The sequence below is a fragment of the Molothrus ater genome, chromosome 2 (genome assembly GCF_012460135.2).
Source record: "Molothrus ater isolate BHLD 08-10-18 breed brown headed cowbird chromosome 2, BPBGC_Mater_1.1, whole genome shotgun sequence".
NCBI classification, from domain to species: Eukaryota; Metazoa; Chordata; class Aves; order Passeriformes; family Icteridae; genus Molothrus; species Molothrus ater.
Genome location: NC_050479.2, coordinates 101,250,097 through 101,270,427, shown reverse-complemented (window position 1 = coordinate 101,270,427; position 20,331 = coordinate 101,250,097). Strand labels below are relative to the sequence as shown.

General features: G+C 44.9%; 1 protein-coding gene across 2 annotated transcripts in view; it reads right to left on the bottom strand.

Moving 5' to 3' along the window:
- WNT11 (Wnt family member 11) overlaps nt 1-19,125 on the bottom strand; it is a 32,261-nt gene extending 13,136 nt beyond the window's left edge. The window contains exons 1-6 of one of the 2 annotated variants that reach the window (XM_054514066.1): nt 18,869-19,125; nt 15,069-15,289; nt 5,765-6,000; nt 5,062-5,175; nt 4,898-4,977; nt 3,133-3,425 (exon numbers count right to left, since the gene is read on the bottom strand). In XM_054514066.1, the coding sequence (XP_054370041.1) occupies nt 3,133-3,425; nt 4,898-4,977; nt 5,062-5,175; nt 5,765-6,000; nt 15,069-15,151 (806 nt within the window). In that variant the 5' untranslated portion in view covers nt 15,152-15,289; nt 18,869-19,125. Of the gene's footprint in view, nt 1-3,132; nt 3,426-4,897; nt 5,176-5,764; nt 6,001-15,068; nt 15,290-18,868 lie in introns of both variants that reach the window. The other variant, XM_036391299.2, reaches the window with a different exon arrangement.
- Nucleotides 19,126-20,331: the final 1,206 nt, after the last annotated feature.

The following is a 20,331-nucleotide window of genomic DNA, read 5'->3' as shown; positions in this document are numbered from 1 at the left end:
AGCATACAGCAAACTCCAACCCATCCAAGGTGTTGCAACTTAACCATCAACCTCCATCCTGCTTCCAGCATGCTATGAGCAAGAACCAGACCTTGGCGAGAGGGAGGAGGAAAAGGACTTTCCCTGGATATGCTGCAAAACTGCTCATTTTTTGTCACAAAAATGCATCAACATGAATATTTTAATCAAGAAACAGGAAAATGGGGTGTTAGTGGCAAATTCCCCCCTCCAAATCCCTTTGGAGGCAGCAAGCAGGGCTGGAAAGTACTGAAGATGCCCAGATCAAAGATCCCTGAGCTGTGGACATGGGGGACCGCACTATACAGCCCAGGCACGGACTGAACCCTGTACCAGAAAAAGGCCAGAAAGGATATGGGAAGGTGGTTGAAGACAGAGTAGACCAATAGAGGGATCACAACAAAAATACCCCTCTTTTACTTCATTGGCATGACTGGCCTTAAAAACTAGACTACTTGGAAACAGTGGGATCTACCTTCAGAAAAATTTTATGTACATAAATATAAAATGTTCAATTGCCTCCAGGACATGACTCATTAAATAAAAACATGCTTGATCTATTCCCATGTGAGCATTTTTACATCATTCTGAAGCATAAAACACATTTTGCCATGTCCTCTCTCTAACAGCATTCCTTTTGTGCTCCTTCTACCTTATCCCTGTAACTAGACATTATCTCTGCAGCCCTGCAGCAGGCTGGAACAGAGGCACCACATTTAAAATGCATTTAGGAGCCCTCTTCATGAGAGAAAAATTGCAAAGAGAAAAATGCATCCATGGGAGGAGGAGACTAGGGAAGATCTCCTCCCTTTCCCAGGAAGCGTGGACCAATCTTCAAATACACTGTGTGTATTTTACATTTATTTCCACTAGTAATTTAGTTCAGGAAAGGAGTTGCTATGGCTCGTATAACACATGCCAATTTTGAAACACCAGGCATCTCCTCAAGAGGCTGCAGATGGACTGTAATGAAAACAAGCCCAATCACACATGATCTTAAAAACTTGGCCTGAGTGGTGCCTGAAGCTCAGCACAGGAATATCTCACCCTCCTCCCCTCCCATGGCCATCACCATCCTGCACATCTGAGAATGAGGAGTATTTTTTGACAAGTTCCTTTTGAAAGTCATCCCCTCCCACCTTAATATCTTGGTCCTCTAAATCCCCACTCAATCTCACTTCCTGTGGACCCTTGGCTGGCAGGTTCACAATCGTGGCTGTCATCCAGCTCGGGATAAACGGATGCCTGCAACACACATTTTCCTTTCCTCAGAAGGAAAAAAAAGTCATTCAGGACCTTGACATATTTTTCATCCCTAGATGGGATAAAAAGTTGAAATCTGCTGTAAAATAAGATTAGATGAAGAAGTCACACCTCCCTGTCCCTTGAAAGGATTTCAGCTCATGGAAAATGTTTTACTTGGCAAATCTGTAATGAATTCAACTTTGTTTTGACACAACCTGTTCATTTAATGCAATTCCTATAAAACTAATTTCCAAATAATTTTCACCAATTTTTTTTCCTTGCAAAACAGAAAGGCAGAACAAAGAGATCATTTTCAAGGCACAAATATCATACAAGATCCATACAAATCCACAAAAACTTCACTTCCACCAAGATGACATTTTCTTTCAGAAACCTGTTTCAATACATGCCTTTTCCTAGCTATTCTTAGTGACTTATAAACATCTTCACTTGATAATTAATGCTCCACCACTGAATAGGTGATAAAGGTCAGCCTGGTGTTCCCACCACAGAGCTGTCAGATATGTGCCATTGTAGAGCAGTCCAGGCATTAATGTCAGAGGATACAGGACATTAACTGTCATAAAGCATCAGGGGACAAAAAAGACAATCTTGTCTCATTCAGGTGTCTTATCTGCTGATCAGTTCCACCAGTTACATGCTGATGCAGAATCACAGAATCATTTAGGCTGTAAAAGCCCTCTAAAATCACCAAGTCCACAGGACTGCCAAGCCCACCACTAACCCATGTCCCCACATTCCCAGATGCATATATAGTTTATCTTATCTTATCTTATCTTATCTTATCTTATCTTATCTTATCTTATCTTATCTTATCTTATCTTATGTCTTATCTTGCATTTGGGTAATTTCATTTCAGCAAAATCTTCTCTTCATTGAACCATAATGGTCCAAATACAAGTATGTCCACTACATTAAAAGGAAGGCATCCCAAAATAGGCCAGGCACACACTCCTTGCCACTTGCCTGAGCCTCCACCATGAAATACCAGAAAGAGCAAAGAAGAATTATGAGAACTATCTAAAGAAGGGTAAACCAGCAAGAGAGTTGAAATCCAGCCATTGCAGCCACCTAACAAAAATTAGGAAAATTCTGGAAACATACACTTTTTTGGCTGTTGATGGTTCAGCTCTAGAGAGATAGATGGGTCTGCCCACCTAGAGATGCTCAGATTGTTGAAATGTTGAATTAGTTTGTCTTGGAGGAAATTAAACAGATGATGGAAGAGAAAGGCATGTTTGCTGCCTGTGAAAGGGGACAGTATGCTGCCCAGTGGAGGCTGGGCTTGACCATAATGACCTTAAATCCCCAATACTAATGCAATAAAGAAATTCCTCTGCAGAGTCATAAGCAATACAAACACACCTGGACCTTTGATACGCAATAGAAGAAAAAAATTAAATATCATCTTTGCAGTTTTGGGGTGGATTTTTTTAAGGCAATCTAGGAATGCTGGTTCTAACTGGGTTAACATTTGCCTGCTTGGGGAGCCTTAGAGTAACAACTCTTCTAATCAGCAGTGACTGCAAGAAATTACTGAGACTCAACACAGTATAAAGCAGCTGCTTGGTCCTTACAAGTTCCCATGGACGTAAGCTGCCCAGGGAGTTTTGAAATGTACATTGTGCCTGATTGTGTAATGGAAAATGTGTCAGCAAGCCCTGTCTTGGCCACAGCCATCATGAACAGGGTTAGGAATTGATAAACCATATTGTATGTCAGAGATGTGCTTTACCTGCATGTATATGTCACCTCCTTGATTGCCCCTTATTTATGCATGTTCCCCTCTTGCCCTTTCCTCTCTGGGGGCAGAGTACAGTGCAGAGTACCCACTGCAGAAGTCCTCACCTGTCCTGGGTCCCATGTGACCCCACTTTTTCATTCTTCATGCAGAAATCAGGTGAGCTCTGCAGGTAAATCAGCTCTGTCTCTTTGACTGGCCTGATATCAATATCCTTTGGCACAAGGTATTTGCGTGTGCCCATGGGCCGGTGAACAACCTTGGTGGCAGATAAATATTTGGTTTTGAGGTCCAATGCAATGTCTCGCAGTTCTTGAAGGCCTTTCCAACAGGTCTTGATAGAGCATGACCCAGAAACTCCATGGCACTTACATTTCATTTCAAGAGAGGCTTTCAAGACCTGCAAAAAGGAATGCAGGAGTTAGGAAATGCCCTTCTCTTACAGCCAAACATCCCACAAGCTTGCTAATGAAGGTGCTTCCTTAGCAGGAGCTGCTATGGAAAAGTCCTACTGTTCTCATTTCTGCACAGGCAGTCTGGAATGGCTACTTTGAAAGCAAATGAGATCCCACAGCTCTTTGGTGATCACTATCAGTCCAGGACTACTTTCACAAGGGCTCCTTTGCAGCCAGATGACAGAAGAGTATTTTGAATTTTAATTAGATATCTATATTGGGCTGCATTTCCACCCTCTAAATTCCTAAAGAGATGAATATCAAAACATTCCATAAATAGATAATTAACATCAATTTCAACCTCCAGCAGCTTTGGGCTTTGGTAAGAGAGGTATCATGGCTTTGTTGAATTCAGTGCACTCTCACCCTGCCTTTCTGCTGGTCATGGGCCAAAACAGCCTTTTACTTTGATTCTGCACTGTTCTCATTTCAGTGGGATATGGCAGGATGCTGCCAGGAAGGGCTGAATGCACCAGCCATGGCAACGCAATGTCCCAAACAAAAATTTGCCCTTTGCAATTGAAACAAAAAATCAAGACATTACAAAAATAAAATAAAATTAAAAAAAAAAACCTCAAACCCCAAGCAAACAAACCAAATAGTGTGGGAATTGTAGGGAAAAAAAAAAAAGCCAGAGAGGGAAACTTCAGCATGGTTGTGCTCTGCAAAGGTGGACTCAGCCTGTAGCTACACAGCAAGCTCCCAATGAGCTCAGCATGCTCCAAGTTTGTCTGCACAGGCAGCCCTGGAAAGACCAAGCTGTGCAGTAGGAGCAGTCTGTGGAACCACTGGAGCCTCAGAGATGGGTGCAGGGGTCAGTTTTATAGCCCTCCCCCATCCATTTCTTCAGCTGTATGGACAGCTGCTATAGGGATTTGCACATCAGTGCACACCAGGCACTGCACATGGTAAATATTATCCCTCCACTGGATGCAAGCTGTTAAAAGCAGCTTGTGCCAGATATGAGAATAATCACTAGCATAGCAGTTTAAAAAGGAAAAAAAATCCTCCCTCCTGCCTGCAGGGATGGCTGGAGGCAACTGCTGCTGGATGCATCTGGCAGATGACAATCCTCCATGTTTACACAGCACTTTGCCCCCACAATGCCCTTGGCAGAGCACGATGGGACCCATCCCCACCACACCTCCTGGGGCAGGCAGAGCCAGAGCCAACACTGGCTGTGCAAATGGGACAATGAGACATCCCACCCACGGTTAAACAGGGCTGATAACAGCATTTGGGACTCCCTGAGTCACAGGGTGAGTTATACAGCTACAATTTTCAGCAGGCCAAAGGACTTCAGAGCATTCTTTGAGTAACCTGCTCCTTTTGCTAGCTGATAGAGACACTGAACCTCACCACGTGACCAACACTACAGATGATTGTACAAGTACAATAACTCTTGTGGATTTGTTACCTGTCTCCCTACTTCACTGTTGTGCAGATGCATCAGTTTATTGGCTTGTGATCCTGATTTTTTCATCTTCATGGGAGCATCTGAAAATTTGGACCCCATGATAAGACCATAGTTGAGGTTGTCTGCACATCCTCCCCATCGATACCCAGGTCCAGGTGTCTCACCTGGGATGGGACCACAGGAACAGCCAGGGAGGTCCCCGGTGGTGCAGGCTCTGGCAATGGTGTGGCTGATGGCAGCAGCAGAGAGGGCATATACAAATGCTGACTCCCTTGTGCCTGAAAGAAACAAGAACTCCAGCTCAGCCTCCTGGGCCACATAAACATTCCCGAAAAAGAGACTCACTCACACAGTCAGTGTCCCACAGAGCAGCCAACACACCAAGTGACTGCAGCTGAGGTGTCCCATGGCACCACTAGTTTGGAGCACATCTAAGTGAACTCTTCAACATAAGACAACATCCCAGCAGGGCAAGGAATCACATGGATTTAGGCATCTTGTTCATTGTGGTGTGATTTGCTCTTGGAGCATGGGGTTAAGCCCTCCTGTGGACTCTCCTGCCTCCTTTTGCTCATCCTATGACTCCCAGTGGGATGAGCAGACCAGAACGGTGGCCTGCTTTGTAAGAGTTGTGGTCGACAAGATCTTGGATCCCAGAGCCTCTGGGCATGTCTGGCACCATAATGATGAATGTGGTCTCAGAGAACAGGACAAGTAGGCTTTGCAGTCCCTCCATGGCCTCCCAGGAGCAAGACCCTTCCTATCTCCAGCACACACACACATAACACACACAAACACACATACACACACACACACAGGCTGACTCTACTGATTCCAGTCCCAAGTGAGCCAGCAGAGCTGTTTTACCTCTGTCCAAGTCCAGCAGGTAGTTAGGAGCCAGCTCTATTGAAGAGCAGTTCCACCTCATGTCTGAAAAGGTTTTCCGGCAGGTCTTTATCACTTCCCGCGCTGCCTGAATAATGGTCTGCATCAGCTCCAGGTTGCTGCGGCACAGCTGCACCTGAGAAACCACCAGCCCTTCAAGCTGCTTGCAGTGCTGGGTTTGATTCAGGGCCAAAGCCAAAGAAGTCTTGGACAGAGCTCTGAGGAGACAAGCACATGCAAAAAAGCATTAAAACACAGTCTAGCCGTCTACATTCACCTGACTTAATTAAAGCTTTCTGTAAATAGGTGCTTAGATAAAGCTGGTGAGAAAGATGAGCAACTATGAAGAGTGATTTATCTCATATAAAGTAGGTGTTTAAGGTTGGTGGGAAGAAACACCCTTTAGCAGTGTGCAATTCTCTCCATTCCTGAGGGGAGGCTGCACAAAACTCCAGGGGTATATGTCAAGTCAACCGGATGTCTAAATCCTATGGGGAAGGTTGTTTGCTGAAGAATGAAGAGCACAGACCTCCCAACAGAGTAAAAAATGACCCATCAGGTCCATGATAAAAGAAATCTGGATCCTCCAAGACTGTGGCATTTGGGAAAAAAAGCAACGTTGGTGTTATCAGTATTTTGTATTCAGCATCTGTCTCACACACTCTCAAAGGATTATGCTAAATGTCATGTAATTAATTATGGAGAAAATCCTCTGCAAGGCCCAGGGAAAAATCATCAAATTTGCAAAACATATGCTTTCACTTAGAGTTAATGCCAAGGGCCTCTACCGATTCCATCGCTGTTGCAGATAGATAAGTCTGTTTCTCTAGTCTCCAAAAACCATAGTGCAAAAGCTCAGTGGGAGTATGTGCAGAGAGAGCACCACAGCCAAATCTGAGAAGGGATCCATGAATACCAGCACATATGTTACCATGAAAGAAAAGAAAAACATCCCACAGTGGTGGTTCTTCCACTGTCCAATTGCCAACTTTTCCAGGTTAAAAAAAGAACAAATGCTGACATGCATCTCACAGGGCTGTACTCTTCTTCCCTGAGCACCCACAACGATCAGCAGAAGCCAAGTGTGTAACGCTCTTTGTATCTTTTTGGCTTTCTTAGGGTAGTCATAAAAGTTATTCATTCCCATAAAACAACTTTCTAGCAGGCTGAATCAATAATCTGATGGCATCTGATCATGGCAACACAACTTTAACACATATTTCCTTCTGTGCTTGTTAAATGTATTGGCTTTCAGATTCATCCCAAGCCATCTTGGTTAGTTTGGCTTATTAGCAAACACATTTTGGGGTGCATTTCACTTTATTACTGTAACATCCACATTCTTCAGAAGTTAAATGAGATGGAAACAGAGCTAAAATTGAGCCCTAATGAAAACTGGAGGAATTAAATCCTTGCTGGGGATGAATAGGCCAGCACTGACAAATTCCCAGGTGACTGGGAGTTTGGCATTTCTGGCACTAGATAAACAGTGGCAAACTTGGAAGGGAAACCACTGCACTGAAAGCTATATAAATATATACTTCATACACATATTTAATAGGTCTGTTAAACATACTGCAAGCAGAAGTCATTGCTAGTGAATTTCAAGAGAAAGGAAAAAGTGGTGGACTTGGCAGTGTTAAGTTATTGGTTGGACTCAATGATCACAGAGGTCTTTTCCAACCTAAATGATTCTATGATTCAATCCTCAGAAATTCTGCCCTGCAGTTCATCACGTTCCCATACACACTGGTGTGCATACAATGTTCCTTGTCTGGAGAGGGGCCCCTCCAGAAGGTGACCCATCCTGCCTTAGATGTGAACCTGAACTGGTGGAGAAAAAACTTGTTGGTGATAATACTGGGTGTTCAGTTATCTGAACACAGAGATCATGTCCTTGAAGGTAGAGACACGACTCTCTGAATAGTATGACTGCCACCTGACAGCAAACCTCTACAGTGGGGACCTCACAGTAGTCCTTCAGGATCCTTCTTTAGCTCATGGAAAGCAAAAAGCCACATCTAGGAAGTAGTTAGCCTTTTGTGCTTTTGGGACCTATAGTAAGATACCATCATGACTTAGAAGTGCTCATTTTCTGCTCTATATAGGAAAACCAGAAACCAAGCAGGGACAAAGACATCTGAATGGTTATAAGCACAGAGCTTGAATGAGATATGAGCACTTGACACCAGGAATCTGTGAAAAGTTATCCCAGAAAGCCTATCAGCAATTCCCAGGAATGACCTGAAACACAAATCAGGCAAGAGGCCAAAGCAGCTCATCAGTAATAGAGCATAAATGATAAAAACTCCAGAACAGCATGTCCCAGCAGGAAGGCAAACAGGCAGGGTGTGGCAGGAGCAGTGAGAGAACTTCACAGCCTGAGCTTCAGGCAAATGAGGAACATTCCAAGTCCCTGAGAGAGGCTGTACCACGAGGCAGCATCTCAGGTTTCTAATCAGACATGTTGGGTGGCACTTGAGAGGCCTTGGAATGTTTTGGATGGCCCTCCAGAAGGATGCATATATCTCCTAGGTCCTACACTACATTTTCTGATCCTTTACAGAGATCTTCAGCCTCTTTAAAGGACTTGGAAGGCTACATTGAGGTACCCCTGTCTCACCGTTATAGACAAGTCATGAATAGCACAAATAACCATCTATAGGTAGGGATGAAAGCAGAATTCAGACTGAAACTCATCCTCAGTGTGAAAAAACAGGATGTGATGGAATGAGACTGCATTATTACAGATGGCCTGAAGTAATCACCATTAGAGAAGCAGTTTTATAGTGCAACAAGAAAGCCATTTACTCCATGGAAGAAGGAAAATACCTTCTGATTTGTGAGAACTCAGTAAATGGCAGCAATGGCTGTTTCTCATAGAATGAGCTGAGCTCGAGGAAGCCTACCAAGAATAAAACTGCAAGATGCAGGAAGGTGTTTTCTGAGCATCTCCCAGGCCTAAACTTCTCATGTCTTTGCTTGTGAGAACCTATAATTGGAAACATCTCCAAGCACCGTGAGGAAAAATTAAAAGGTAATGGAGATGGAAAAGAAAACTCAGTTATTGTAGTCACTTGCTGAGACTGAAAAGTGCATTTATAAATCACAGATCAGGATTTTGAGAAGCCTATTAGGTCATCTATTCCATGCCCTGACAACTTAGGTTTGCCCAGTCTCTGTCCTACATTTAGGAATATCTTCTTCACTCCATGTCACCTAAACCCTCCCTGTGGAAATGCACCACCACTCCCTGCTTTCTAAATTCTGGCAGCATCAGGGGATGGATACCCACTGCCTGCAATGACATTATTGGGAAACAATATCCATTTGTGGACAGAAAAACATCCCCCGGGAGAGGCTCGTCCATGGTGGGATTTGGTGGTGGGTCTCTGGCCTGTCTTCATGCAGTCTCCACTGATCACCAGCACTGGGAGGGAAATTGGAGCCAGTGGGGCACAGCCAGCCTTAAATTCCAACCCTCAAGGGCATAATTAGAAGAACATCCTTCATTCCTCAACCTGGGAAAAAAATCCCTGACAAACATCTTTCTGTGGATTCACACTCTTCATCTGAAAAGGGGATTTACCTGCTTTCACCCTGGAAATGCTGTTTTTCACTGTTTCCTCCTGATAATATTCTCACTTAATTCTCCTGCCCCATCCTTCGTTCTTCAGAAAACCAAGGGGTGGTTGTTTCATGTTTTTTTAAAATATACACATATTTGATCCATCCCTTTAAATAAACAGGGCTAAACCAAACATCTCCTGATTTCTATATATACACAGCAGGTCCTTCAATTGAAATTCTGGATACTGACAGAAAACCATAAATGTGATTACAGAGGAAATCTGCATAGATGGATCATGACATTTGTTTACTCCTTTAATTATCTCAGGCAGTTATTAAATTCATTTGAAAGCATTAATGCTCTGCAGTGTTAGGTCCTTTGAGAGGTATGGGCCCATTCCTGCATGTCTGGGCTCCATGAGAGGACTGTTCATAGAAAGTGCAGGTTAGGAAGAAGCACCTTCAGAAGTTAGCAGATATCCATGAAAGTCATATATTGTTTGGTTTACAAGGTACCCTGTGAGTAGGACAAAGCTCCTGGTCAAGCCAAAGGGAGAAAAAACTCCTTCAATTGAGCAGCAAAACATTGGTGTCCTTTAAAACACCCTGGAAGCGTAAAAGAATCTTCTCTCTGAAGGCATCTCCCCTTGTGTGACATGACCTGCCAAAGTCTCACAAAGAGACTGCTGGTGAAACCATGAACTTCTTTCTACTCCAAATTACCAGCTTTGCTTTCTGAAAAGGCATTTTTAATGCCTATTCCTAAACTCCTTAATCTTGCAGAGATGTGGGTGACACAAAAAGATTTAGACAAAATTACATGGCTGTGGAGAGTGAAGTATGTGGTAAAAGTTAATAAAGAGAGGCAGAGATTAAGAGTTCTGTTTGTATTTGATTTCATTGAAGGTTTTTAATCTGCAGGAGCCTCATTTTCTCAGGTTTTCATCTGGAAAAGGCTTGTAGGGGAGTTACAATAACGTTGTCTCCCATGCCCCTGCAACCCTGCCCTGCATGAGTTCCAGTCTGGGGACCACAAGTCCTGGGAAAGACACCACATCCCCTGGTAAATGCTTCCCCTGGTTCTGCAAGGGCTTTTCAAACAGAGAAGTAGGATTTATGTGGTTAAAAAAATAAAAAAAAAAGAAAAAAAAAGAAAGAAAGAAGAGGAAGAGGGAGAGAAGTGTGTGTGGGGGAAACCAACTCTGAACTAAAAGCTTAAAATAAGAGCTGTTTTCAGATATGGTGCCAAATTCAGTGCTGGCAGTAGTGGGCACAAGGCTGTTGACTTCATGTCCAAGCTTGAATGAAGTCAATGCCAGCAGTGAGTTGGCTCACGGAGTGCCGAGGAGGACGGCCATGGAGCTTTGTCAACTTTTCCTGAGCTGCCTGTGGAGCGAAGAGCAAACTTCAAAGACATGGTACTCCCGTTTCCTCACCCCCAGCCTACTCCCCTCCTGCCATTTCATCCTGCAGCTCTTTCACAGCAGCTCATCTAGCAGTCCCTTGCCAGGCAGACAGTCTCCTCACAGGCGCCCGTGTCTCCACGTCCCAGCTCCCTCCCACAACTTATTGAAGGAGAGAAGCAGGAGCTGCCAGGAAGCACAAAATCTTTCCATTTTCTCTCTTGCTTTCTGCTGGCTGCAGAAGGGCTGCTCAAGGTTGGTGGGCTGGGGGACATCCCATGCTCACCAAAAGGTGTGGTTAAGCTGCCTTTTGCTTCTGAGGGGCTGCAATTTAACCATAGGAATTGTGCAGGAATAGCTGGGAATGGAGCTCAGCTGGGGATTGCTCCAGAGCACATGAGACATCATTGGGTCACCACAATGGGGACAGGCAGAGACTTCCTGAAGTGACTAAGCTCCACCTAAAAATGATGGTATTCCTCATGCCAGCACTTGCTGTCCTGGGCATATTCTGCAAGCCATGAAAAACCAAACCAAACCAAACCAAACCAAACCAACCAAACAAACAAACAAAAAACCCCACACCAATAAAAAAAAACAACCCAACCAACCAACCAAAAACAAACAAACAAAAAAAACCCAAAAAGCCCCAAGAAACAACAACAACAAAAAAAAAAAGACACAAAAACCCTCTGCAAAACAGAAAACAAACAAAACAAACCCAAAAATAACCAGCCCAAATCACTTGCTGTGTTTGGCTTATTTACAACCACACTGAAGAGGACATTCAATACAGAGGGACACAGGAGATGCCAATCCCTGTAGAGGCAGCAGTGCCTCAGAAGCCACTCTGTGCCTGGACATCCCAACACCTGCACACCTTTGGGGTATGCACATCTGGCTGCAGCTCCCTCTAATGCTCATCTGTTTTTCAGTTCTACCCAAATAAGTTGCTCCAGCACCTGCTTGGTCAAACCCAAACTCTCCTGGGGAAGCTGAATGGATTGCAAAAGCAGATGGGGAGGGTGATAGAATTACTAGATGCACTGGCCCTAGGACATATCTCATGAAACCAAGGGCTGCCTCACCTTCCCAGCCACTGTGACAAAACAACACTGAGCACCACAAAATGATGTAACCTCCCCACATACCTGCTTTGCTCTCAGGATGGGAAAGTGCTTGCAAAAAAAGGATGCAGGGTCTCATATACATTGATGAGGAAGGCTGTATCTCCACAACAATCCTGATCCAGCAAAGATCTGGAACCATACTCTGGAGCCATACTCTGGCTTTACACCCGAGTAGCTCTCTGGAGCTTAGATGAAAAAGCACAAGATATGAAATTTCTCCAGCAAGAGAAATGTATACAAGAGCAAGAGCATGTGTACAAGGTACTGACTGTCCACACACCACGCTGGATGTTTTGTGGGGCCCAACAGCAACTTCCAACAGATGGGGATAAAACACAGAACTCATAAAAATAAGCCAAGCAAAATAAAATAAATAATTTCTTTTTTTACCTTCTCCCTGCTCTGACTAATTTTCAGGGCATATTTGTGTTACTGAGAAGTCCTAAATGGCTGAAAATTGTGTTTTTCTTCTTCTTCCCCTCCGCCTGCAATTACATCATGCACTGAATCAAAATTAAATTTCCTATCACCTTTCTTATCAGTCACTCCCTCATCTCCAGGCTGGTGAAACCCACCTCCTTATCTCTCCCCTCCCCTCCCAAATCCTCTTTGAAGCTCGACTCTTTGTGTACATGTGAACAAAAATGATGCAGTGGGCAGACCAGTGAGAAAATCCCACAGCTGAAAACATCACATAGGACTTTCCACCTCCTTCATCCGGTCTTTTTCCCCACCTCTCTGTTCATGAGCAAGAGAAGGAAGGAGAAGATTTCAATTGTACAGCACCCAGAATATGAGTCCAGAGCTAGGATCAGCAGGTCTGAGGTATTACTCAGTATTTGGTACTCTGTTTACCAAGAACTTACCCATGCAATTTCTAAGGACAGTCCCTGAGTCCCAAGAAAAAAGAGTGATGGGGAGTGAGCAAAATTAGCCTGTGTTTCCATAGGAAAATAAGGGTGGGGAAATGAGGAGAAACAAACAAAAGAAAAACCAAACATAATTTTGTGCATTTCCAGCTGCCAGCATCCCAGCTGCAAAGTGCTGTGGACAGAGAGTGCAGGTCTCTGCCAGGTTTTAAACAGGTGTGAGGGGAGCTCAGTGGTGCATCTGCATGCCATTCATGCTTCAAATACCACTTTAATCCCAGCTTTCATCTTTCCCACTCACTTTTTGATAGGGGGATATGTCTGCTGGGAAGCAGAGGAGCAGCAACTGTGGTATCTTGCCCCCAACTGCTTCTCCCCCCACTCACCCCCAAAAGCAAACCCTTGCAGCTTAACCACTTAGCAGCCAAAAGGCTGCTTTTGACAGCAAAGCAATCAGGGACCTTTCCCTGCCTCTCTGCAGTTTTCATGTCTATGCCTTGTCCATACCCTACTATCAGGTTCCTTCTAGAGCTCTCCTCACCCCAGCCCTTTGAAGGAACCCAAGCCTTTCACTCATGATTAAGCATCTTGCCTAAGTGGGACACCAATGCCAGGCATATGGACAAGTCCCTCCAGTCAGTCATGGTTCTACACATAAAAACCCTGCTGAATCAGGGTCCCACAAAACAGCTTTATTTCTGTGCTGCATAGAAATAAACATTGCAAAGGAGTGCCATGGACATGTTGCTAAATGTCCTTCAGAAAAGAGATTCCTGCCTTTCCTGGTGCTGGATACAGGCAGAGCTGAGAGCCTAAACACTGGAGGAAGATGGTGAAAAGAAACAGCTGGGTTATGTAATTGAGCTCTTGCTGACCACTACAAGGTATAAAGCCAAAGCAGTCAAGAGCAAACCAGATCCTTACTCTCCTCTACTTCCAAGATGGCTCTTAGAGTATGGAGACAGCAGATGAAAGATTATGGAATGGTTTGGGTTGGAAAGAACTTTAGAAATCATCTAGTTCCTATCTTCCTGCCACAGGCAAGCATGCCACCTTGAAAGATGCCCTAAAGTAGGTGACTCTTCCTCCCAGCTGACCATATGCATTTAAACACCCTATGGAGAGATTCACCATCCTTCTCTTTATGGATATGAAAGGCAGATGTGTGGCTTCTAACAGCTCCCTGCAGTACACAGCATCACCAGAGGCTATCACTTACATTTCTGTTGGATATCTCTGTTTGGAGAAGATGAATTGCCATCTGGAAGATCTTCCCTGACCGCATGATGGGGAGTAAAAACACTGGCTCCAATGGGATACCTTAATTTGCAGATATCCAAATTTAAGCCTTTATAAAAGGTGGCATGAGTAGAGCTTCAAGTGACAATGATTGGAACAGCAGAATGGCAATTACACACAGCATGAAGTCTGTGGCAGAAAGAGCAGTAAAACAGGAACTTCTTGTCCAAGTTTCACCTATCCCAAAGATCCTTGCTTCAATGCACTACAGAGTCTTACAGAGTATTGTGCCTATTTTTCTACCAAAGATGCTAATTTCAGACAAACCCATACTCCCTTACTTATTTTGTGCCCAGCTCCAAACCCAAGTAGAAAAGACAGATCACTCATCAAGGTTGTGAAACCAGATTGGCTTTGGAATGGCCTGTTTGTTTGTTTGTTTTGCAGCAAGCAACTGATTGCTTGTTTAAGCAAAGAAATGAGATGGTGATGTTTTCACTTTGCAGTACATTACCTCTAAGGAAAGTCAATCCTGACTTGACCACAGTCCCTGGTATTTCTTCACCCTCCTCCCCCCTCCTCACCTCATTTTTAACACCCTTCACAAAATCCAAAGGTTAAAAGGTCCAGAAAAAAACATGTTATCTGTCATGCATCCCTTGTGGTTGGAGATGGGCAGCATTATCTCAGCTGCCATCCCTACTGCTCTCAGTTCCTACTCAGCACAGCCAAGGGTCCTGGTGGGAGAGTCTCCCAGCATAGCAGGAGCTAATGCTAGGAGCTTCATTAAGTGGCTCATGTGAGCATTCAAGTGTGTGCCTTTCCCTTGGTATCAATGAGGAGAAAAAAACCCAAATGGACCTAAATCATGCATATTTTAGAAAGAAGATGGAGACATTGTTAGCATAAGCCCCTAGTACACACACTTGAAATCAATCAATGCCTGGAGAATTGCAGTGCTTGGTGCTCTTTAAACAGTTTACAGCATGCCTCAAGCAGCAGTTGTACAAACAGGTAAGAGACCAGCAATTCCTACAAAAACATTAAAAATGCAGAGATAGAGCCAGATACTTACATCCATTTTATCCCGTAGCAAAGCCCTGTCTGCAGAATCAACAGCAGAAAACCAGCTAAGAAAAATCGCAGACTTGGCTTCATTTTCTCCACTTTCTCCTGCTAGCCAAAGGAAATCAGCTTCTCCAAAGAAATTTGTTTTCAAAAAATGAGTTTTCTTAATATTTTGTGCAGTGTATTTTCCTTCAGTTTGGGTATTGCTCGTTCTTGGAGATGAAAAACCTGAAAGGAGAAAGAGCCCGAGCTACGGTTAACTCTGAAGTTTAGCAAGTCACTGTGAGAGAGAAATCTATTATCCAAATTGCAGAGGAGTGGCTTATGAATCATGAAAAGGTTTGGATTATCCCTTCTCAGTCCTCTCCCTTGCCAAGCCTCGATACAACCTTTCGAGTCAACAGACAGACAAACCGTATGGGTTGAATTACACAGAGTTATGGTCTGATTGTGTGTTTCCATTTAACCCTGCACATGGCAAGACTTCATTCATTGCTTCACTTCACTGGGGTTTTTTTCTTCCCCTCTCCAAAAAGTTTGTGCAACTGCTTAGAAAGAAGAAGAAAAAAAGATAGATCTTTACATTAGCTCAAATCTTCAGCTATTTATCTCTTGCTTTGTTCTCTCCAGATTTCTTTTTCCTCTTTCTTTTTCTGCAGAGAAGACAAATAATAAAAACTGCATTTCCCTACTTAATGCAGGTGCCCTTGCCCTGCAGATGTTTCTCTCTGATCTGTTACAATAAATGTGTTTTGCTCTTTACCTTTTGCTTTTCTTCTCACCTCATTAACTCTGCCTCTCACGTCTTCCAAGTCTTTGGCACCTGGAGCTCACGGAAAAGGCTACAACTTTGTAAACATAAAATCCCATTTTTGTCTCCAGGGAGCAGCCTGGAGGAGACAAAAAAGCTCTCAAGGATACCCTCACACCCTTTTCTTTTTGTTGGTTTTTTCCTTCTTCAGGCCAAACAGATAAACAAACCAGATGCAGGACTTAAATCCTTAGAGGGGTCCTCTCTGTCTTCAGGGCATGGCTTGCTTATTTTAGCAGCAGTATTAATAGCAGTAAATGGGTTTCCCTTCAGTTACTCACTTCAGACACCACTCCAGGCTGCTTTTTGTGGTCTTTGCAGTGGTTTCCCATCCCATGAGAAAGACAACAGTAAAATAAACAGAAAAACCTGCCCACTACATTGCATCTCTGGAGTCTCACAACCCATTGCACAGCACACTGGCATACCCAAACTGCAACTGTTCATCCCCCCACAACACCCCTTTAGGGAGGTTTGGGAAGGGACTGGGAATGGTTGGAGCAGTCAGCTTTGCTTTGGGAAACCTCTTACCCTGGAAAAAGGGTACCCCACCTGATCCTCACCTCTGGATTTGCCCAGCTGCAGCTTTCTGCCTAAATATTCCCATTTGTGGAGCAATTGGGTTGGGGAGAATGAATATTTCTGAGTGTTTTCTCTGCCATCTGCAGCATATTTTTCTATTCAGGCTGCTTTTTGGCTATCCCAACCCTAGCGCCTGGCTTAAAGGGTTTCTAGAGAAGTGCTGTTATTACAAAGGATTTTAATAACCTCTAGGGGCAAGTTCCTGGCTCCCTTGAAGTCCAAGACAAAACTGACTGCCTACAAGGGAGGCAGGATTTCATTGCCATGGATTGTTTTTCCTTAATGCCTGCTTGGATTTGGGTTTGATGCATCCCTTGAAGGCACTGCTCCCATGAGCATCCAGGCATACGTGCTTCTTGTTTCAGAGTATTTCTGTATCTTTTACTCTTTGGGAGCCCTTTTCTTCCCACTGCTCTACAAGCACACTGGAAACCTTCAACCCTTAATCCTGCCCATGCCTTTCAGTGTCTATTTAGATATTTCAGACCCCTTATCTCACCCCTGTGAACTGCTGGACAACACAAGAATCGGGTGTAAAATGTCTCAGATCATCTTAAACACTCTCAACTAAACCTGACCAGCCAACACCATTCTCTACTTCCCCCCTCCCCCCCCCCCCCTTGAAAAAGTCACAGTTTGGGGTTTTTTCAACTCCTGGAGTAGAAGAAAAATGATCTAATTCCTCCATACATACCCAAAGAACTGTGAGCTTTGCATGCAATTGCACCCCTTTTATTTGGAGAGGTAATAATGCATTTTTCCACTCAGTCCAACACAAATTACATTTGCAAGACCAATTTGCAAGGGTGGAACACACTTTGGGCAGATGTGATGTTTACAGCTCTGGTGAGCTCTGGGTCACTGATCAAACCAACAGCAAGTGGCCTGTGGACTCCTAAAAACAGGAGCAGCTTTTAACTCAAAGCTCTCTTTTCTCTTCACCTCAAGGCTGTTTGCAGCCAGCCACGCTCTGGCACACAGAAAACACTCCCATCAGACACTTCCAAGACTCTGGACTCAGGGATGAGAACGGGCAATTTTAACTGTACATAAAAGTGTGAGTATTCAGCTCACATTTTTCCAGTTTTCCCATCCAGGAAACAAAGACATCCACCTGACTCTGCTGCCAGCCTGCAGCTCTCTCCAAGAACACAGCAGCCTGGTTTAGGGGTAGCACATCCCCAGATGACCTGCAGTGAGGAGTGGGAGCAGAGAAAAGGAATAGAGCTGGTGGTGGAGTTGATTCCAGCTGCTGGGTCTTACCACTCCCTTGCTGCCTTCTGGATCTTCCTTCTCCCTCGCAGCCCCTGGGTGTCCCCACTACCCTGCAGCCTCCCGGACTCCTCTCTCCTCTGCAGCTCCTTGCATTGCCCTGCACATTTGCAGCTCCATGTCCCCCCTTTGCCATCAGCCCCTGGGTCTCCAGTGTCCCATCCAACTCCTGGGTGTCTCCTCTCCCCTGCAGCTCATCGGGCACGGGTCTCTCCACCCCCTGGGTCTCCCTCTCCCCTGGGTCTTCCCCTCGCTCCTGCACTCACACTTCCCCTTGCCGGGTGTCAGGTCTCTTAATTCAGCCTCCGAGTCTCCTCCTTCCTTGTTTTCCCCCGGGTATCCCCTCTCCCTTGCAGTCTCCAAGTCTCCCCTTTCCCTCGCATTTCCTCGGTTCTCCCTACCCCAAGCATCTTCCCGGGTCTCCCTTTTCCTTGCAATCCTCCGGGTCTCCCTTCTCCCTTGCAGTCTCCAAGCCGCCTCTCTCTCTCTGGCATCTCCTCGGTCTGCTTTGCAGCCTCTAAGAATCCTCTCTCCGCCGAACCCCCCAGCGTCTTCCTACTCCCCTGCATCCTCCGGGATGCATCCCCTCTCCTCGGAATTCCGCCCACGCCTCGCAAACCGTGTTCTGGGCCAGCCCCTCACTTTCGGCGTTCCGAGGGGCTGCACGGAGCCGCTGTCCCCTTCCCACCTCTCCCGGCAGTGGCTCGCACAGCCCTGCGGTCCCCGCTTACCTCGGCCCGGAGCGGGCTGCGCGGGGACCGGGGCCGCTCTGCCGGGGAGGCCCCCGGAGCCGCCTTATATGCGGCCCCTCTGCTTTGATATGCGGAGTGATGTCAGCTCGGATTAGCATAACAAAAGGCTCCGCGCCCCGCGGATGCCCTGGCGGGCAGGCCGGGCCCCGCGGGGCTCCGCGCATCCCCTGCCCGCTCCCATCCCGGCACAGCCCTCGGGAGCGGGGCCGGGACACGGGCGGGGGCTCAGCGGTGTTACTCTAATGAGAGGTTAATGATTAACAGTGATTAGCAACAAAAATAGCGGGTCGGTGTTGTGGCCGGAAGGTGAGCGCGGCCGGGGGTGCTCGGCGCCCGGAGCTGGGGGGCAGCGGCCCGGACAAGGACAAGGACAGGGACAAGGACACTCACCGCGCTCTGCCAGGAGATCTGGCTCCTCTGAGAGGGTCGGGAATCACTGCCCGAGGTAGCCCCCTGCTCAAGCTGTACCTCAGCACGTCCTGCTGTCAGCCTGCAGGTTCCAAACCTCTTCTCTGATCGTCTGTGATCGGTGCCCTTGAGAAAATGTTGAGGTCTGGTTTTTGCTTTCAGGTCGGTTTCGGGGTTGGAGGCTTGGTGATTGCCTGCAAACGGAAGAGAAAGAGGGAGGAAAATATAAAAAGGAAAGGAGAAGGAAAGAAAGAGAAAGGGAAAAAGGGGGAAAAAGGGAAAAAAGGGGAAAAGGGGGAAAAAGGGGAAAAAAGGGGAAAAAAGGGAAAGGGAAAGGGAAAGGGAAAGGGAAAGGGAAAGGGAAAGGGAAAGGGAAAGGGAAAGGGAAAGGGAAAGGGAAAGGGAAAGGGAAAGGGAAAGGGAAAGGGAAAGGGAAAGGGAAAGGGAAAGGGAAAGGGAAGGGAAGGGAAGGGAAGGGAAGGGAAGGAAAGGAAAGGAAAGGAAAGGAAAGGAAAGGAAAGGAAAGGAAAGGAAAGGAAAGGAAAGGAAAGGAAAGGAAAGGAAAGGAAAGGAAAGGAAAGGAAAGGAAAGGAAAGGAAAGGAAAGGAAAGGAAAGGAAAGGAAAGGAAAGGAAAGGAAAGGAAAGGAAAGGAAAGGAAAGGAAAGGAAAGGAAAGGAAAGGAAAGGAAAGGAAAGGAAAGGAAGGGAAGGGAAGGGAAGGGAAGGGAAGGGAAGGGAAGGGAAGGGAAGGGGAAGGGGAAGGGGAAGGGGAAGGGGAAGGGGAAGGGGAAGGGGAAGGGGAAGGAAAGGAAAGGAAAGGAAAGGAAAGGAAAGGAAAGGAAAGGAAAGGAAAGGAAAGGAAAGGAAAGGAAAGGAAAGGAAAGGAAAGGAAAGGAAAGGAAAGGAAAGGAAAGGAAAGGAAGCAGGAAAAAGGAGAAGGAGAAAAGAAAAAGAAAAAGAAAAAGAAAAAGAAAAAGAAAAAGAAAAAGAAAAAGAAAAAAGAAAAAGAAAAAGAAAAAGAAAAAGAAAAAGAAAAAGAAAAAGAAAAAGAAAAAGAAAAAGAAAAAGAAAAAGAAAAAGAAAAAGAAGGAAAGGAAGAAAAAAACAAATGTATACAAGGAAAGAGGAAAAGTAAAAAAATAAAAAGGGAAAAAGAGAAAGAAAAACAAGAAGGGAAAAGAAAAATAAAATTTTAAAATGAAAAGAAAATAGAAAAAAGAAAAAGAAAAGGGAAAAGGGGAAAAGAAAGAGAAGAAGAGAACATCAAAAGAATAAAAGTGAAAATTAAGAAATAAAAAAGGGGTTAATAAAAAGGAAAAATGTAAAAAAAAAAGAAAACAACAACAAAAAAGGACAAAAGAACAAAGAAAAAAAAAAGGAAAAACAAGGAAAAGAAAAGGAAAAGAAAAAAAGAATGGAAGAAAAACTGTAAGATAAAAACCCTG